General features: G+C 27.3%; 2 protein-coding genes across 6 annotated transcripts in view; both read left to right on the plus strand.

Moving 5' to 3' along the window:
• The window catches only part of LOC107998179 (protein-tyrosine sulfotransferase), a 164,908-nt gene extending 160,940 nt beyond the window's left edge, over window positions 1-3,968 (plus strand). For all 4 annotated transcript variants that reach the window (XM_062072566.1, XM_062072564.1, XM_028666888.2 and 1 more), the window contains 6 exons: window positions 1,174-1,307; window positions 1,406-1,514; window positions 1,764-1,958; window positions 2,330-2,583; window positions 2,700-2,897; window positions 3,002-3,968. In XM_062072566.1, the coding sequence (XP_061928550.1) occupies window positions 1,174-1,307; window positions 1,406-1,514; window positions 1,764-1,958; window positions 2,330-2,583; window positions 2,700-2,897; window positions 3,002-3,110 (999 nt within the window). In that variant the 3' untranslated portion in view covers window positions 3,111-3,968. The remainder of the gene's footprint in view (window positions 1-1,173; window positions 1,308-1,405; window positions 1,515-1,763; window positions 1,959-2,329; window positions 2,584-2,699; window positions 2,898-3,001) is intronic.
• Window positions 3,969-5,569: 1,601 nt separating this feature from the next.
• On the plus strand, window positions 5,570-12,039 carry LOC107998256 (DNA topoisomerase 2-binding protein 1-A). 2 transcript variants are annotated; one of them, XM_062072573.1, is made up of 26 exons: window positions 5,570-5,875; window positions 5,986-6,175; window positions 6,262-6,401; window positions 6,509-6,641; window positions 6,713-6,820; window positions 6,885-7,091; window positions 7,172-7,388; window positions 7,460-7,597; window positions 7,674-7,750; window positions 7,818-7,987; window positions 8,087-8,225; window positions 8,287-8,416; window positions 8,491-8,703; window positions 8,813-8,994; window positions 9,064-9,230; window positions 9,328-9,533; window positions 9,636-9,769; window positions 9,870-10,100; window positions 10,172-10,234; window positions 10,304-10,458; window positions 10,553-10,674; window positions 10,740-10,804; window positions 10,873-11,001; window positions 11,096-11,296; window positions 11,397-11,626; window positions 11,718-12,039. In XM_062072573.1, exons 2-26 carry the CDS (start codon window positions 6,065-6,067, stop codon window positions 11,938-11,940), a joined length of 3,891 nt encoding a protein of 1,296 aa, XP_061928557.1. In that variant the 5' UTR covers window positions 5,570-5,875; window positions 5,986-6,064; the 3' UTR covers window positions 11,941-12,039. The 2 variants fall into 2 exon arrangements, with proteins under 2 accessions (XP_061928557.1, XP_061928558.1); XM_062072574.1 differs by having other exon boundaries at window positions 6,265-6,401.
• Window positions 12,040-12,486: the final 447 nt, after the last annotated feature.

Here is a 12,486-nt window from a genome sequence, read left to right on the forward strand (position 1 = left end):
GAAAACATTTTGATAAACTGCGTATCTTTGATCGATATATTTAAATGTAACGCAAACACACGCTTTAATATTATATAATTATATAATTATATGATTTAACATGTAATCATTATGGTGTCATGTAATTGAGTCCCCGAAAAATTATTACTTTTTCCATTTGTTCGTTTTCCCATCTCGTGAAAAGTTTCATCAAGAACGAAGAAAATGTATTAAATTTTAACAATTCTTCAATTCTCGGATATTAATTTCTTATAAATTATAAAAAATAATTGTAAAAGAACGAAATGCATATTAATGACGAGCAATCGTGTTGCGTACGTGTACGCAAATGGAAAATTATTCTCACATCGCATTTCTTAAAAAAAAAACAGTCGATGGCGCGATCGTGATCCGCGTCGAAACGTGATAAAATTATAACTGCCCAATTCTTAGATATAAATCCAGAAAAGGGAAAGGAAATGGAAAAAAAAAAGGATAAATAAGAAAATATTGAGAAAGATACAAACGAAAGTTGATAATTGCACGGAGGATCGTTTAAACTTTTACGCGGAGGATCGTACGAGGAATCGTAAAAGGAAAAGGAACGCTGATCCCTCTGCACAAAATTCAAAGCGTATCGATCCTTGTCCCCGGGTTCGAGACAGTTTGTTCGTTAGGCGATATTGTACGGCAAAAAGTTTTTCGTTGCCGAGGTTTAATCAAGCTCGATTTTGAAAGAAGTTGCCGCCACGTTGACGCGATCACCAGAAACTTTTCGATCCTTCATCCGATAATTCGATAACGATGATCATCGGTTAATAACCGACGTTGAAGGAGAAATTATCTTCTCTGCTCACCACTCCGTGATTATTGCACGGAGAATTTATAGCAACGCTTTCTAAAAATATTAAATCTCCAGCACGGATCGGTTAATCTTTATCCTCGAAGAATTATCAAAACGCTTTGACTATCGATTTTATTACATAGATTAATGTAAACGATCATTTCTGATGACCCACTGATGTTGTCACGATTCAAAAATTCATTACGAAAAATAAAAACATCTCTCGTTTCATTTAGCATTAGTTCAAATATTTAAATAACGAATGAATGAATGAACGAATGAATGAATGACGAATAAAATTATTAAAGAGAGAAATGATTAACGATGAAATATCGAATACATTTTTGCAGAAATACGTGGTGGGCCCGTTCGATCACAAACGATACACGTACGATCGTTACATGCCGCTAATTTTCATCGGTGGCGTGCCACGATCGGGAACTACTCTTGTACGCGCCATGCTCGATGCACATCCCGATGTCAGGTGAGTTCCATCTGTTGGATAAATTGCCAATTACCGGCCGCTGATTGACTTCGAGTCTTGTTTCTTCTCGATGGTGAAACGATTCTTTTTCGCGGTAGATGCGGACAGGAGACACGTGTGATACCGAGAATTCTGCAGATGAGGATGCATTGGCTCAAGTCCGAGAGGGAGAATCTGCGTCTTTCGGAAGCTGGAATTTCGAAAGAAGTGAGTTCAGAGACAAACCTATACAACGATCAGCGTGATCAACGATCATATAATTTTTACGAAAAATATAATAAAAATAGAATTTGAAAGTTGAAATATAATGCTGAAATTAAAATCAAGACTGGTACACTTTTTTTTTTCAACTTCGCCAGATTAAATTTATATGAGAAATTTTTTTAAATAGAAATATTCGATGTATTTCTCCGTCATTAATCTTGAAAAATTATCGAACGAACAAACAAATTTCAGGTAATGGACAGTGCTATAGCAGCGTTCTGCTTGGAGATAATAGCGCGACACGCGGAACCAGCGCCACGGTTATGCAACAAGGATCCCCTTACCCTCAAGATGGGATCCTACATTCTCGATCTCTTTCCAAATGCCAAGTTTATCTTCATGATCCGCGACGGCCGTGCCACCGTGCATTCCATTATCTCGAGAAAGGTATGATCGAAATCTTCGACCATCATGCCGGCCATTCCGGCTGATGTATGCAAATTTATCCCTCTTCATTCGCGAATATTAAAATGCGACGTACTCGTCGGAATGGGCGAAAAAAATGAGAAGAAAACGAACGAACGGGAATTTACGTATTTCTCTTATGCAAAACGGGACGAGTCGAAACGAAATGGGACGGTAGTGTCTGCAAATCATGCAAAAAGAAAAAAAAAAGAGAGACGCTAATTTTGTTGAGCTGAGAAGATTTTACACGCAGAATCGATCAAATATTGCTTTATAATTTCATATTATTGACGCGTGTTACGTTTGAATTTATGTGAGAATGTGAAAGATAAATTTATATTAATAATTTTCAGGTAACCATAACGGGTTTCGATCTATCCTCGTATCGACAGTCGTTGATCAAATGGAATCACGCGATATCTATAATGTATGGCCAGTGTAAAGAAATCGGATCGGACAAGTGTCTAATGGTTCCGTACGAACAATTGGTGCTACATCCGCGTCAATGGATGAAGAAGATTCTAAACTTCCTCGACGTCCCTTGGAACGAATCTGTGATGCATCACGAGGAATTTATCAACAAGCCAGGCGGCGTGCCTCTGAGCAAGTAAATGCACGCTTTATTTTTCTCGGATGTAAAATAGAAGGGATAGGAAACAAGATTCCAATATCATATAGCAATGGAATTGAACGGAAAAAATCTGTCTTATTTTTGGTATGCAGGGTGGAAAGATCGTCAGATCAAATTATAAAGCCGGTCAACCTGGAAGCATTAACCAAATGGGTAGGCCACATTCCGGATGACGTAGTTAGAGAGATGCCTGACATCGCGCCGATGCTTTCTGTGCTCGGCTATGATCCTTATGCTAATCCACCGGTGTATGGAGCGCCGGATAGATTGGTTAGCGAAAATACTAGACGGTATGTAATCTTTATATCATCCGTAGAAATAAATTTTCATATCCATCAAAATATATCTGAAAATGGTGTTTCAATCATTTGCAATCAATTAAACCCTCTTTCAGAGTGTTGGCCAATGGTGAAGTATGGGCAGCCAGGGCGCGTCAATTCTCTTTGGAGAAGCTGATTGAGCTAAGCAAAGAGGACGAGGCCACCAACGCCCCAAACGCGTGACCTCGGATATATCTTCCTCTAGGCGCGCAAATCTTGAATCTGTACAATTTCTGTAATGTCTAACGACAACTTTGAAAGAAACAATTTGTAACGAAAATCATTGGAAGAGCGTCAAAAGAGTTTCTTTCATCCGAAGTCAGAGTCATACTCAAACGCTTATTGTCGAGGGAATTCGAAAATAGCGAATTCTAACTTGACGAAAAGAGATCCAACTAGATGGTTAATTCTCGATTATGCGTACACGTTCGATCTCGACTCGATCAGACACGGCGGAATTGTGGATTATAGTGCAATTTTTTTTTTATGCTGCGGACAGTTACCCTCTTCGTATGTGTTAACCGGTAAATGTTTAACTTCCACTCGAACCGTGAATATAATAACTTGCTCACTTTGCGTGATTCGGTACTATTCTTCTGTACGATTCCACAGTTGAACGATAATTCGCTGAATCAAGCAAAGTGTAAATGCAACAAAAATGCGACAAAGTGCAAAAGCAAAATGCCATGCTATTTTTTAATTGCTTTGGTTTTTGTTCGTTTCTTTTTTATTATCGAAATTGATGTAAATCTTACTGAGTACGTTGTGTTGAGGCATTTTTTGCATAATTTTATCCGATGGCCAGTGACAAGAATCTAGGCTATGGAGCTATAATATAAAAAAAGCGTATAATGTGAATGTCGTGTTGAATGTGGTGGAGCGAAAGTATTGAATCGATGCGAATAAAAATCTATGTACTATATTTTATATTGTAATGCAAAATAATTTTTATGACATTCTATATAAAAGAAAAAAATACGTTTCTACTTATGTAATACTTATTTTGAAACATGTGCGTTAATATAAATCTAAAAAAGAAAATCTTTAACTTTCTTTCTTTCTGTTTTTCTAACCTTTTTTTTATATTATACAATTAATAAAATTCAGATTATAGTAAATATAAAATGTATATTTCATATCTTTCTTTTTATTATATTAATTTTATCATATTAATATTACGTCATTATGTATTATAAATCGACTATATATGAAAAAATTATATTTATATGCCAACGAAACGTGGAAAATATATACCGGATTAACAGCAAACAAAATCAAACAAATTTTTCTTTCAATTTACGATGATTTCATTATCTATAACTATGCGTAACGAATATTGCTGCAAAATCTATGATTACAAATGGATCGAATACTGTTCTCGATTATTGTATCAACCGGTATTTGATACAAATGTAACAACTTCGATGTGACATTGTCATTTGTGTCAACCACGTTATTGTCTATCGAAATATACAATTAAATTATTTTAATATTATAAAACCTATTATTTCTTTCCCTTTATGAACCAGAGAAAATTTTAATGAGAAAAAATTATATATAAATATAAATAATTTGAAAAAAAATCTAAAATAATTATAATTATCATTATATTTAATTACAATTCTAGTACTATTATCTAAATATTTCGTTTTGTTTTGAATTGATAATTTTGCATATGAACAAATAAAATAAATAATAAATATAAGATAAATATCTCATGACATTTTATATTTCATGTTAGAAAATATCTGAAATTCTGTATCATGAATGAGATTATTTAATTTATAAAGTAAATCTAACATTCAATGTATTTTTTTATCTAACGTTCGAAGTATTAGGATTTTCTTAACATTTTCTTAACATTAATAAAAAATTTCTCGAAAAATGTTTTTGCATTTAAGAGATGGCATTGATTCTCAATTCTTTTAATTCTACTTTATCTTTCTTTTAAAGCAGTATTTTTAATATTTAAGAGATGGCCTTAATTCTCAATTCTTTTAACTCTACTTTATCTTTCTTTTGAAAAAATATCTTTAATACTTAAGAGATGGCGTTGATGGTCAATTTTTATTCTATCTCTATTCTTGTCTTAGTATTCACTTTTCTTGTCTATATTAATTTTATTTGCGGTATTCTAAAGATGGCGCTGATTCTTATATATTTATTTATCTCTATCCTGCTTTTACTAGTTGCTCTCTATAAATAAAAAATAAAAGATTATACTAATCAATTGGATAACTGAAGCGGGATTAAAATATTTGAAATTCAAAATTTGTTGATATAACATCATTAATGTATAACAAGAATAATAATAAAAAATTAAATTATATTTAAATAAATATTGGATATTTCAGTAGAATAAAACATTTTATTTAGAAATTCATACAATAATAATTTATACAAGAAATTTATAATAAATTTATTTGAAATACAATAATAATGAGTTTTGTATTCTTCATTTAAAAATATTATAAAAAATTACGAAAATATCATTTTGTTATTGATTAATGTAAAATATATACAATATAACATATATTACATTTAACAATTATTATTATTATTTAATATTCATGTTGATTAAAATTTTTTCTTTCTAGATTAATTTGATTACGATTGTAAAAATAATATTAAAATTGACTAGTGTAGTTAATTAGGCATTAGGCGCGAGAAGATCTTGGACATAGGATAAGTCTGTTAAAAATTTTAGAATTTAAAAATTTATTTTTTTATAAAATTAATTGAAATATTATTTAAATATATTAAAAATCATTTTATCAAGTTTAAAATAATATTGTTTCAAAATTATTGATTTTTTAATGTTTATTAATGAAGAAAATCTAACCTATCCTTATATTATTCAAGTAATTGTAATGTCATTTGAAAGAATGAGAAATCATTTGATTATATTAAGTTATAACAAATAATACTTTCTTAATACTTAACAGAATGTATGTAATATAATTTTTTAATCAGTAGATAATTTTATTTTTTTCTTATTATTAGTTTCTTTTATAATATTCTATAATATTTATATATTATTCTGTAATAAATATTTCAGTTTTTAATTGAATATCTATATAAATCAAATAATATCTATTTAAAATTATAACGAAAAAAATACTTTTTATAATTTAAAAATGATAAGTTTAGAAAGCCAAATTGATACAGATGTAAATATTTATTTTATTATATCAAATGAATATAATTCTGAAAATGATTGTAATGAAGATATGTGGCATGCATACAATGTTAGTAAATATATTTTTATAAATAAATAAGTATATATATAGAAAGAGAAAATAACAATAAACAAAATAATGAATTAATTTTTTAGAAGTGTTGTGAACATGATTTACAACCAGTATGGATCAATGAAATAAAATGTAATAAAATGAAACCTATTAAAAATGATGTTTTTGTAATGGAAAAGTTTGAAGGTGATATATTTCATAAATTAAAAACATTTAAATGTTCGTAAGTAAAACTTTAATATTAAATATATCAAAAATATAATTTATTATGTTTATTATTGATTTAAACAAAAAAATAATATTATATTAAACATTACTTTATTTTTATAGCATAGTTGGTCCAAAATGTTTATTAATTTGTTTTCTTAATGGAGAACCAATTCCAGAAGGAAAAAGTCCAGTCTATACTACAGCTATGAGAGGTCTTTGCATATGTGCTTCTGGTTTATCTCCAGAAGAAAAAGTATATTCATTAATAAGTATCTTTTTTGTAAATAATAAAATTTAAAATATCTAAAAATCTATAAATTACAGGAACATATAGAAAAATTAGTAGAATATATGGGAGGAATTTTTACAAAACAATTACGTAGTTGTGTAACACATCTTATAACAGCATCTGTTATGTCTGCTAAATATGAGGTAAATATATAAATTCACATAAAATTATATAAATAAATTTCTAACATTTAATTTTTTCTAATAGACTGCAATAGATATGAAAATACCAATTGTTACAAAAGAATGGGTTGAAGCTATTTGGGAAACAAATTTAAATAATTTTGTTAAAGCAGATAACAATATATTTGATAAATATAAAGCTTCTGTATTTCTTAATTTAGTTGTTACTTCAACAAATCTTCCAAAACGCCAAAAGGAAGAAATAAAACATTTAATTAATGATAATGGAGGAGTATGAATTCAATTTTTACTATTTTTTAATAGTTTTTTACCTGTTTCTTTATAGTTTCTTATATTATACTTTTTTTGTAGACATTTATGGGTCCTTTGGATGGTGCAAAAGTTAAAGTTGTACTTGCTCCAGAAAATAGCCCAATGAGTGAAAAGCTCAAATATGCAAAACAAGCAAATATTGCTTGTTTAATACCAGATTGGGTTTATAAAAGTATAAAAGTTGGTTATGCTTTACCTTTCAAAGATTATTTAATTAAGTCATTAAAAGCATGTTCTACTCCAGAAAAATCAAATGGTAAAAGCATTTTGTTATTATTATAAATTTATATTAATTCTGATAATTAATATAATTTTTTATAATCACAGTATATGAAACTCTTAATTGTTCTGCAATAAGTTCCATAACATGTGATGTACAGCAAGGCAATTATGTTGATGAAAGTTCAATAACAACAATGAGCAATATTTCTTCTTTAGACAATTTATATAGCAATGTTTCTTCTGGTTAGTAATATCATATATATATATATATTATTTATAATAAAATAAATTTTATTTTATATATATTGAAATTTTTCAGCTTCTACATTTGCAGTTTTGGATAGACTTACATTTAATGAAGCAAAATCGGCTGGTCCGTTTTTAGATGGCTGCAATGTAATTTACATTTTCTTATTTTATAATTCTATAATATTTTTTTATTCAATTTTTTTTCATTTTTTAGATTTACCTTACTGGATTCCCTTCTAGCCAAAGAGATAAACTTAACAAAATATTAAATGTAGGTAGTGCAACGCGCCTTGATGATATATCTGATGCTCTAACACATGTCATTGTTGGAGATGAAAATAAAGCAGCAAATGAATTAAAATTAATGGCTTCAAAAGGATTATGGTATAATATTAAAATTGATATATATATAATCTTTATACATATATAATTTAATTTAATTTAATTTAATATAATATAATTTAATATTATAATTATGTGTAGTCCATATATATTAACATTGGAATGGTTAGAAGAAAGTATTAAACTTAAACGACCTGCACCTGAAGAAAATTTTCTATGTGGAGAAAAAAATATTGCAATTCAGAAAATTACTGAACCTCCATCTCCTTTAAGTAAAAAGGTAAATATAGAATATATTATTTACAATATAAATATCTAAGAAATTCATATATTTTTTTCAGAATTTACAAATGCTACAAAAACCAAAAAAAGTGTCCATACCATCTTTTGATATAGATGAAAAATTGGTTATGTTAGAAAAAGAAAAAGAATCATCTGATCTTCTTCAACAATATCTTCAAGATACAGTTGGTAATGTTTTCAAATAATTCCTAATATTATTTATAAAAAAAATGTAATATAATATATAATATTTTTTGCTTTAGTTGAAACAAATAATAAAACAATGCAAGAATTTTTAAAACCACATACTGTTTTGGGAGAAAATAACGATGTAACTTTGATTGATAATCAAAAAAATCAAGGAAAGGATTTAAAAGAATCTATAACATCTTCAACAGAACAAAATAAATATTCAGCAGATGATAGTGCAGTACCATTTAGTCAAACCTCTACTTTAAATGATAGATTATTTGAAGGTAATATAATTATCATTCATATGTTAATATAAATATTCGTATAAAACACTATGAATAACAATATAAAAAAACATGAATAAGATAAAATAATGTACTAAAATGCATACAGGCCTGACATTTGTTGTAATTGGCTTCAGCGACGAAGATAGTTTTGTAGCTGAAACTATAGCAGCAATGAATGGAAAAGTAGTTTCTAGTACATTTGCTGGTATTCCAGACTATGGTGTTGTACCAAAATGTGGTGCACCTTTAAAACATACAGTAAATGAAATTGTTACAGATTTATTTATTGTAAGTATCAAATTTTTATTTATCTTCTAACGTTAATAATATTAATATTTCAATTAATATTTTTTGTAGGAAGATTGCATAAATCAAGAACAAATAGTCGAAATTAAGTATTATCACAGACCTCTATCTGTAAAAAAATACTCGAATCCATTATCAAGTTGTGTTATTACAATGAGTACATACATAGGAGTAGAAAGAACATATCTCGCAACATTAGCTACAGAATTGGGTGCCATGTATTATTTTTAAAATATATCTTAGAAATAATTATAATATAATATATATATATATATAATTATAATAATAGGATAAATATTAAGATATTAATTTCAGGTGTCAAGATATTTTTGTTCGCAAAACTAATGTCGAAAAAAATATATATCGAAGTACACATTTAGTTTGTCCAACACCTGAGGGAAACAAATATAATGCTGCAGTAAAATGGAAATTACCAGCTGTTACTGCAGATTGGTTAAAATCTTGTGCAGCTCAATCAAAATGGGTTGATGAAACAGCATTTCTTGTAGGAGAAACCATAGGTAACATTTAATTTAAATTTATATTGCATGTTTCAAATGAATTTATACACACACATATACATATATATATATTTTTTTTTCTAACATTGATTAATTTTTAAGCTCCTGAAAAACCAAATGGAACTAATGATATGAACATAACTTCAAATAAAACTAATTCAAATGAAATGGGTCCTCCAATTGAACCAATAGCTAGAAATATTATAACTCCAAAACGTCATCTATCAAATTTACAAGTATATATATATATATTTTTTTTTTTTTATTTTTGATTTCATTTTTTTAACTTGTTATTTCATGTTTGCGATCGATTTATTATTAAAAATAATATTACAGAGTCAAGATGGCAATTCCGGTGATACACCATTAATTAATAAAAGACTTAGTTTACTTATGAATAAAACTCCTCAATCACCATTTCATGTATCTACACCAGAAACACCATATGGTCAAGTATTTAAACCTAATCCTTCACCAGATACAAGAAAAGGTTGGGTGAAATGGGTTGATAATTTTCCAGATTTAAGAGTAGAAGAACCTCCTTTAAAAAAAAGAGCACTTAGTACTGTAATTATTACTTTTTATAAGCTTAATTACATATAAATATTTGATACATATTAATATGATTAAATTTATAGCCTCTTTCAGAGCTCAAAAAGCAGTTGTGGGAAAAATTAAAACAACAAAATCATGATTCAGAGGTAATATATTTTACTTATATATATAAATAAATATTTCAAATTCATTTTTAAAATATTTTATAATAACAGAATAATGATGAAAGCTCTGCCACTAATGATGATGAAAAACTAGATAAAATATCAGAATTAATAAAAGATGATTACAAAACAACTACTACTTCTATTAATAGGAAATTAGAATTTACCGATGAAAACAATCCATTACCAAATAATGAAATTAATATGTAAGTTGTGACAGATAAATGCTTTAAATTTCACTTATAATAATCTTTATATGTATATATAAAAGCAAATTTTTCATCAAACTTTTTTTCGTAGGCAAATTGCACAACTAGATCAAGTACTTCAAAGAACATCAAGTACTCCTGAAAATAGATATTCTCTTTCTGGAGAAAATGTAAACACATACAACGTTGAACCTGCCGATCCTATACAAAAATGTAAATATATTTATATTTGTTTGTTATTATTGATTTATTTTATATATGTATATTTTTTGTTACAGTTATTGCAAAAGATTCTCAACCTGTCGATGCTATTGTATGGGAAGATCCTAGTAATTCAAAACGAGTAGGTTTTTTATATAAATATATTTTATCTTAAATTAATTAATTATAATCATAATTATTTTTATAAAGTTGACAACACATGAAGAGCAAAATGAAAGTATTGCACATGAAGAATATAATATAAAACATCATGAAGAGTCATCAGAAGAAGAAATTGAACCTCCAAAAAAATTAAAATTCATGTTATCAGGCATAAAGGTATATTAATTTACATATCTTGTATACTTAATTATATTATACATTATACATACATTATATAGAATATTATTGATTAAGCTAATTTATCTAATAGGATAAAATAACATACGAACAAGTAATAAGAAATCTCGGCGGTGATGTATCATCAGATGCTATTTTTGATATAAATGCGACGCATTTGCTTTGTATTAGACCTTCAAGAAATGAAAAAATGCTTGGAAGTATAGCATCCGGAAAATGGGTTTTACATTGTATGTATTTACGAGATTCCGAACAAGAAGGAAAATTTCTTGATGTTAGTATTAATTGTTATTATTTATAATCTATATTTTATTTTAAGATTTAAGATTAATATTTAAAATTAGTATTATTTTTGAATAATTGTATATTAATAGGAAGAAAAATATGAATGGGGAAATCCAAAAAGTAAGGGTATTATACCAGATCCTACTGGCGAAATTGAAGAAACAATTGCAGCAGCTGCATATAAATGGAGACTTAAATTATTAAAGGAACCAAAGGGACCATTTTATAATATGACTGCTTTGCTATTGGCTTCTGGAGATAAATACGATCAATTTAAAAGATTAATTGAAGCTGGAGATGGTAAAGTTGTTCAAGCAAGGTAAAGAAATTTTTTTTGTTCTTTTTTTACTAAATTTATTTTATTTACTTCTATTACTCATTTATTTCTATTTAATACATAATTTTTTTAGACCACCATATGATACAAGTCCAACAGGAAAAAAAATCACTCATTGTTTCGTTAATATTAGACAAGTTAATCAACCTATTGATTGGGCAATGTTAGCTAGTAAAGGTATTCTTTGCTTTATGCCGCAGTATTTGAGCGATTATCTTACTTCACAAATTCCATTAAATCCACGAGAATGTGTAATTCCAGAATTTAAAAAGTATTTAACATTATTACCGAAATAAAGCACTAGTAAATAATGTCGTTAAATGATTCTTTGTATAATAGTATTACCAAATGTATATCTGTACATAGAAAAAATACATTTGTCATATTTTATTTAATTATTCAAATTTTTTATTAAATTTTCTCAGGTTAATATATATTATATTATGAGATAAATTTTTTTATATTATAACAATATTATATACAACAAATAATTTATCTATGTAAATTTCCACTGAAGAAGAATATATATTCATTAATATTATCCATTTCATCAGGAATTGTATTAGGAGTAAAATGTAAAAATAAATGTTGTGATATTTTGATATAATTTTATTCAAAAAATTTTAGAAAATCTATATTTGATCAGTTATATAATATTTATTTCAATATATTGAAAAAATAATAAATGCTCGAAATTTAATATTATTTGTGGAAATTGAAATTAATGTATATATACATTTTGAACATCTAATTCAAAAGAAATTTTAATAAGTATGTAATATATTTTAAAAACGAATCACTTAAGATATTTCTAAAAGTATAAATATTATTACATATTTGAA

This window comes from Apis cerana, linkage group LG3 (assembly GCF_029169275.1).
Source record: "Apis cerana isolate GH-2021 linkage group LG3, AcerK_1.0, whole genome shotgun sequence".
NCBI classification, from domain to species: Eukaryota; Metazoa; Arthropoda; class Insecta; order Hymenoptera; family Apidae; genus Apis; species Apis cerana.

Excerpts from the sequence above, each read along its gene's own strand:
- LOC107998256 (XM_062072573.1), top strand. The coding sequence starts at position 6,065 with ATGATAAGTTTAGAAAGCCAAATTGATACAGATGTAAATATTTATTTT. Across the intron at positions 6,821-6,884 it reads TTATGTCTGCTAAATATGAG|ACTGCAATAGATATGAAAAT; the intron begins GTAAATATATAA and ends TTTTTCTAATAG. Across the intron at positions 10,235-10,303 it reads AACAAAATCATGATTCAGAG|AATAATGATGAAAGCTCTGC; the intron begins GTAATATATTTT and ends TTATAATAACAG.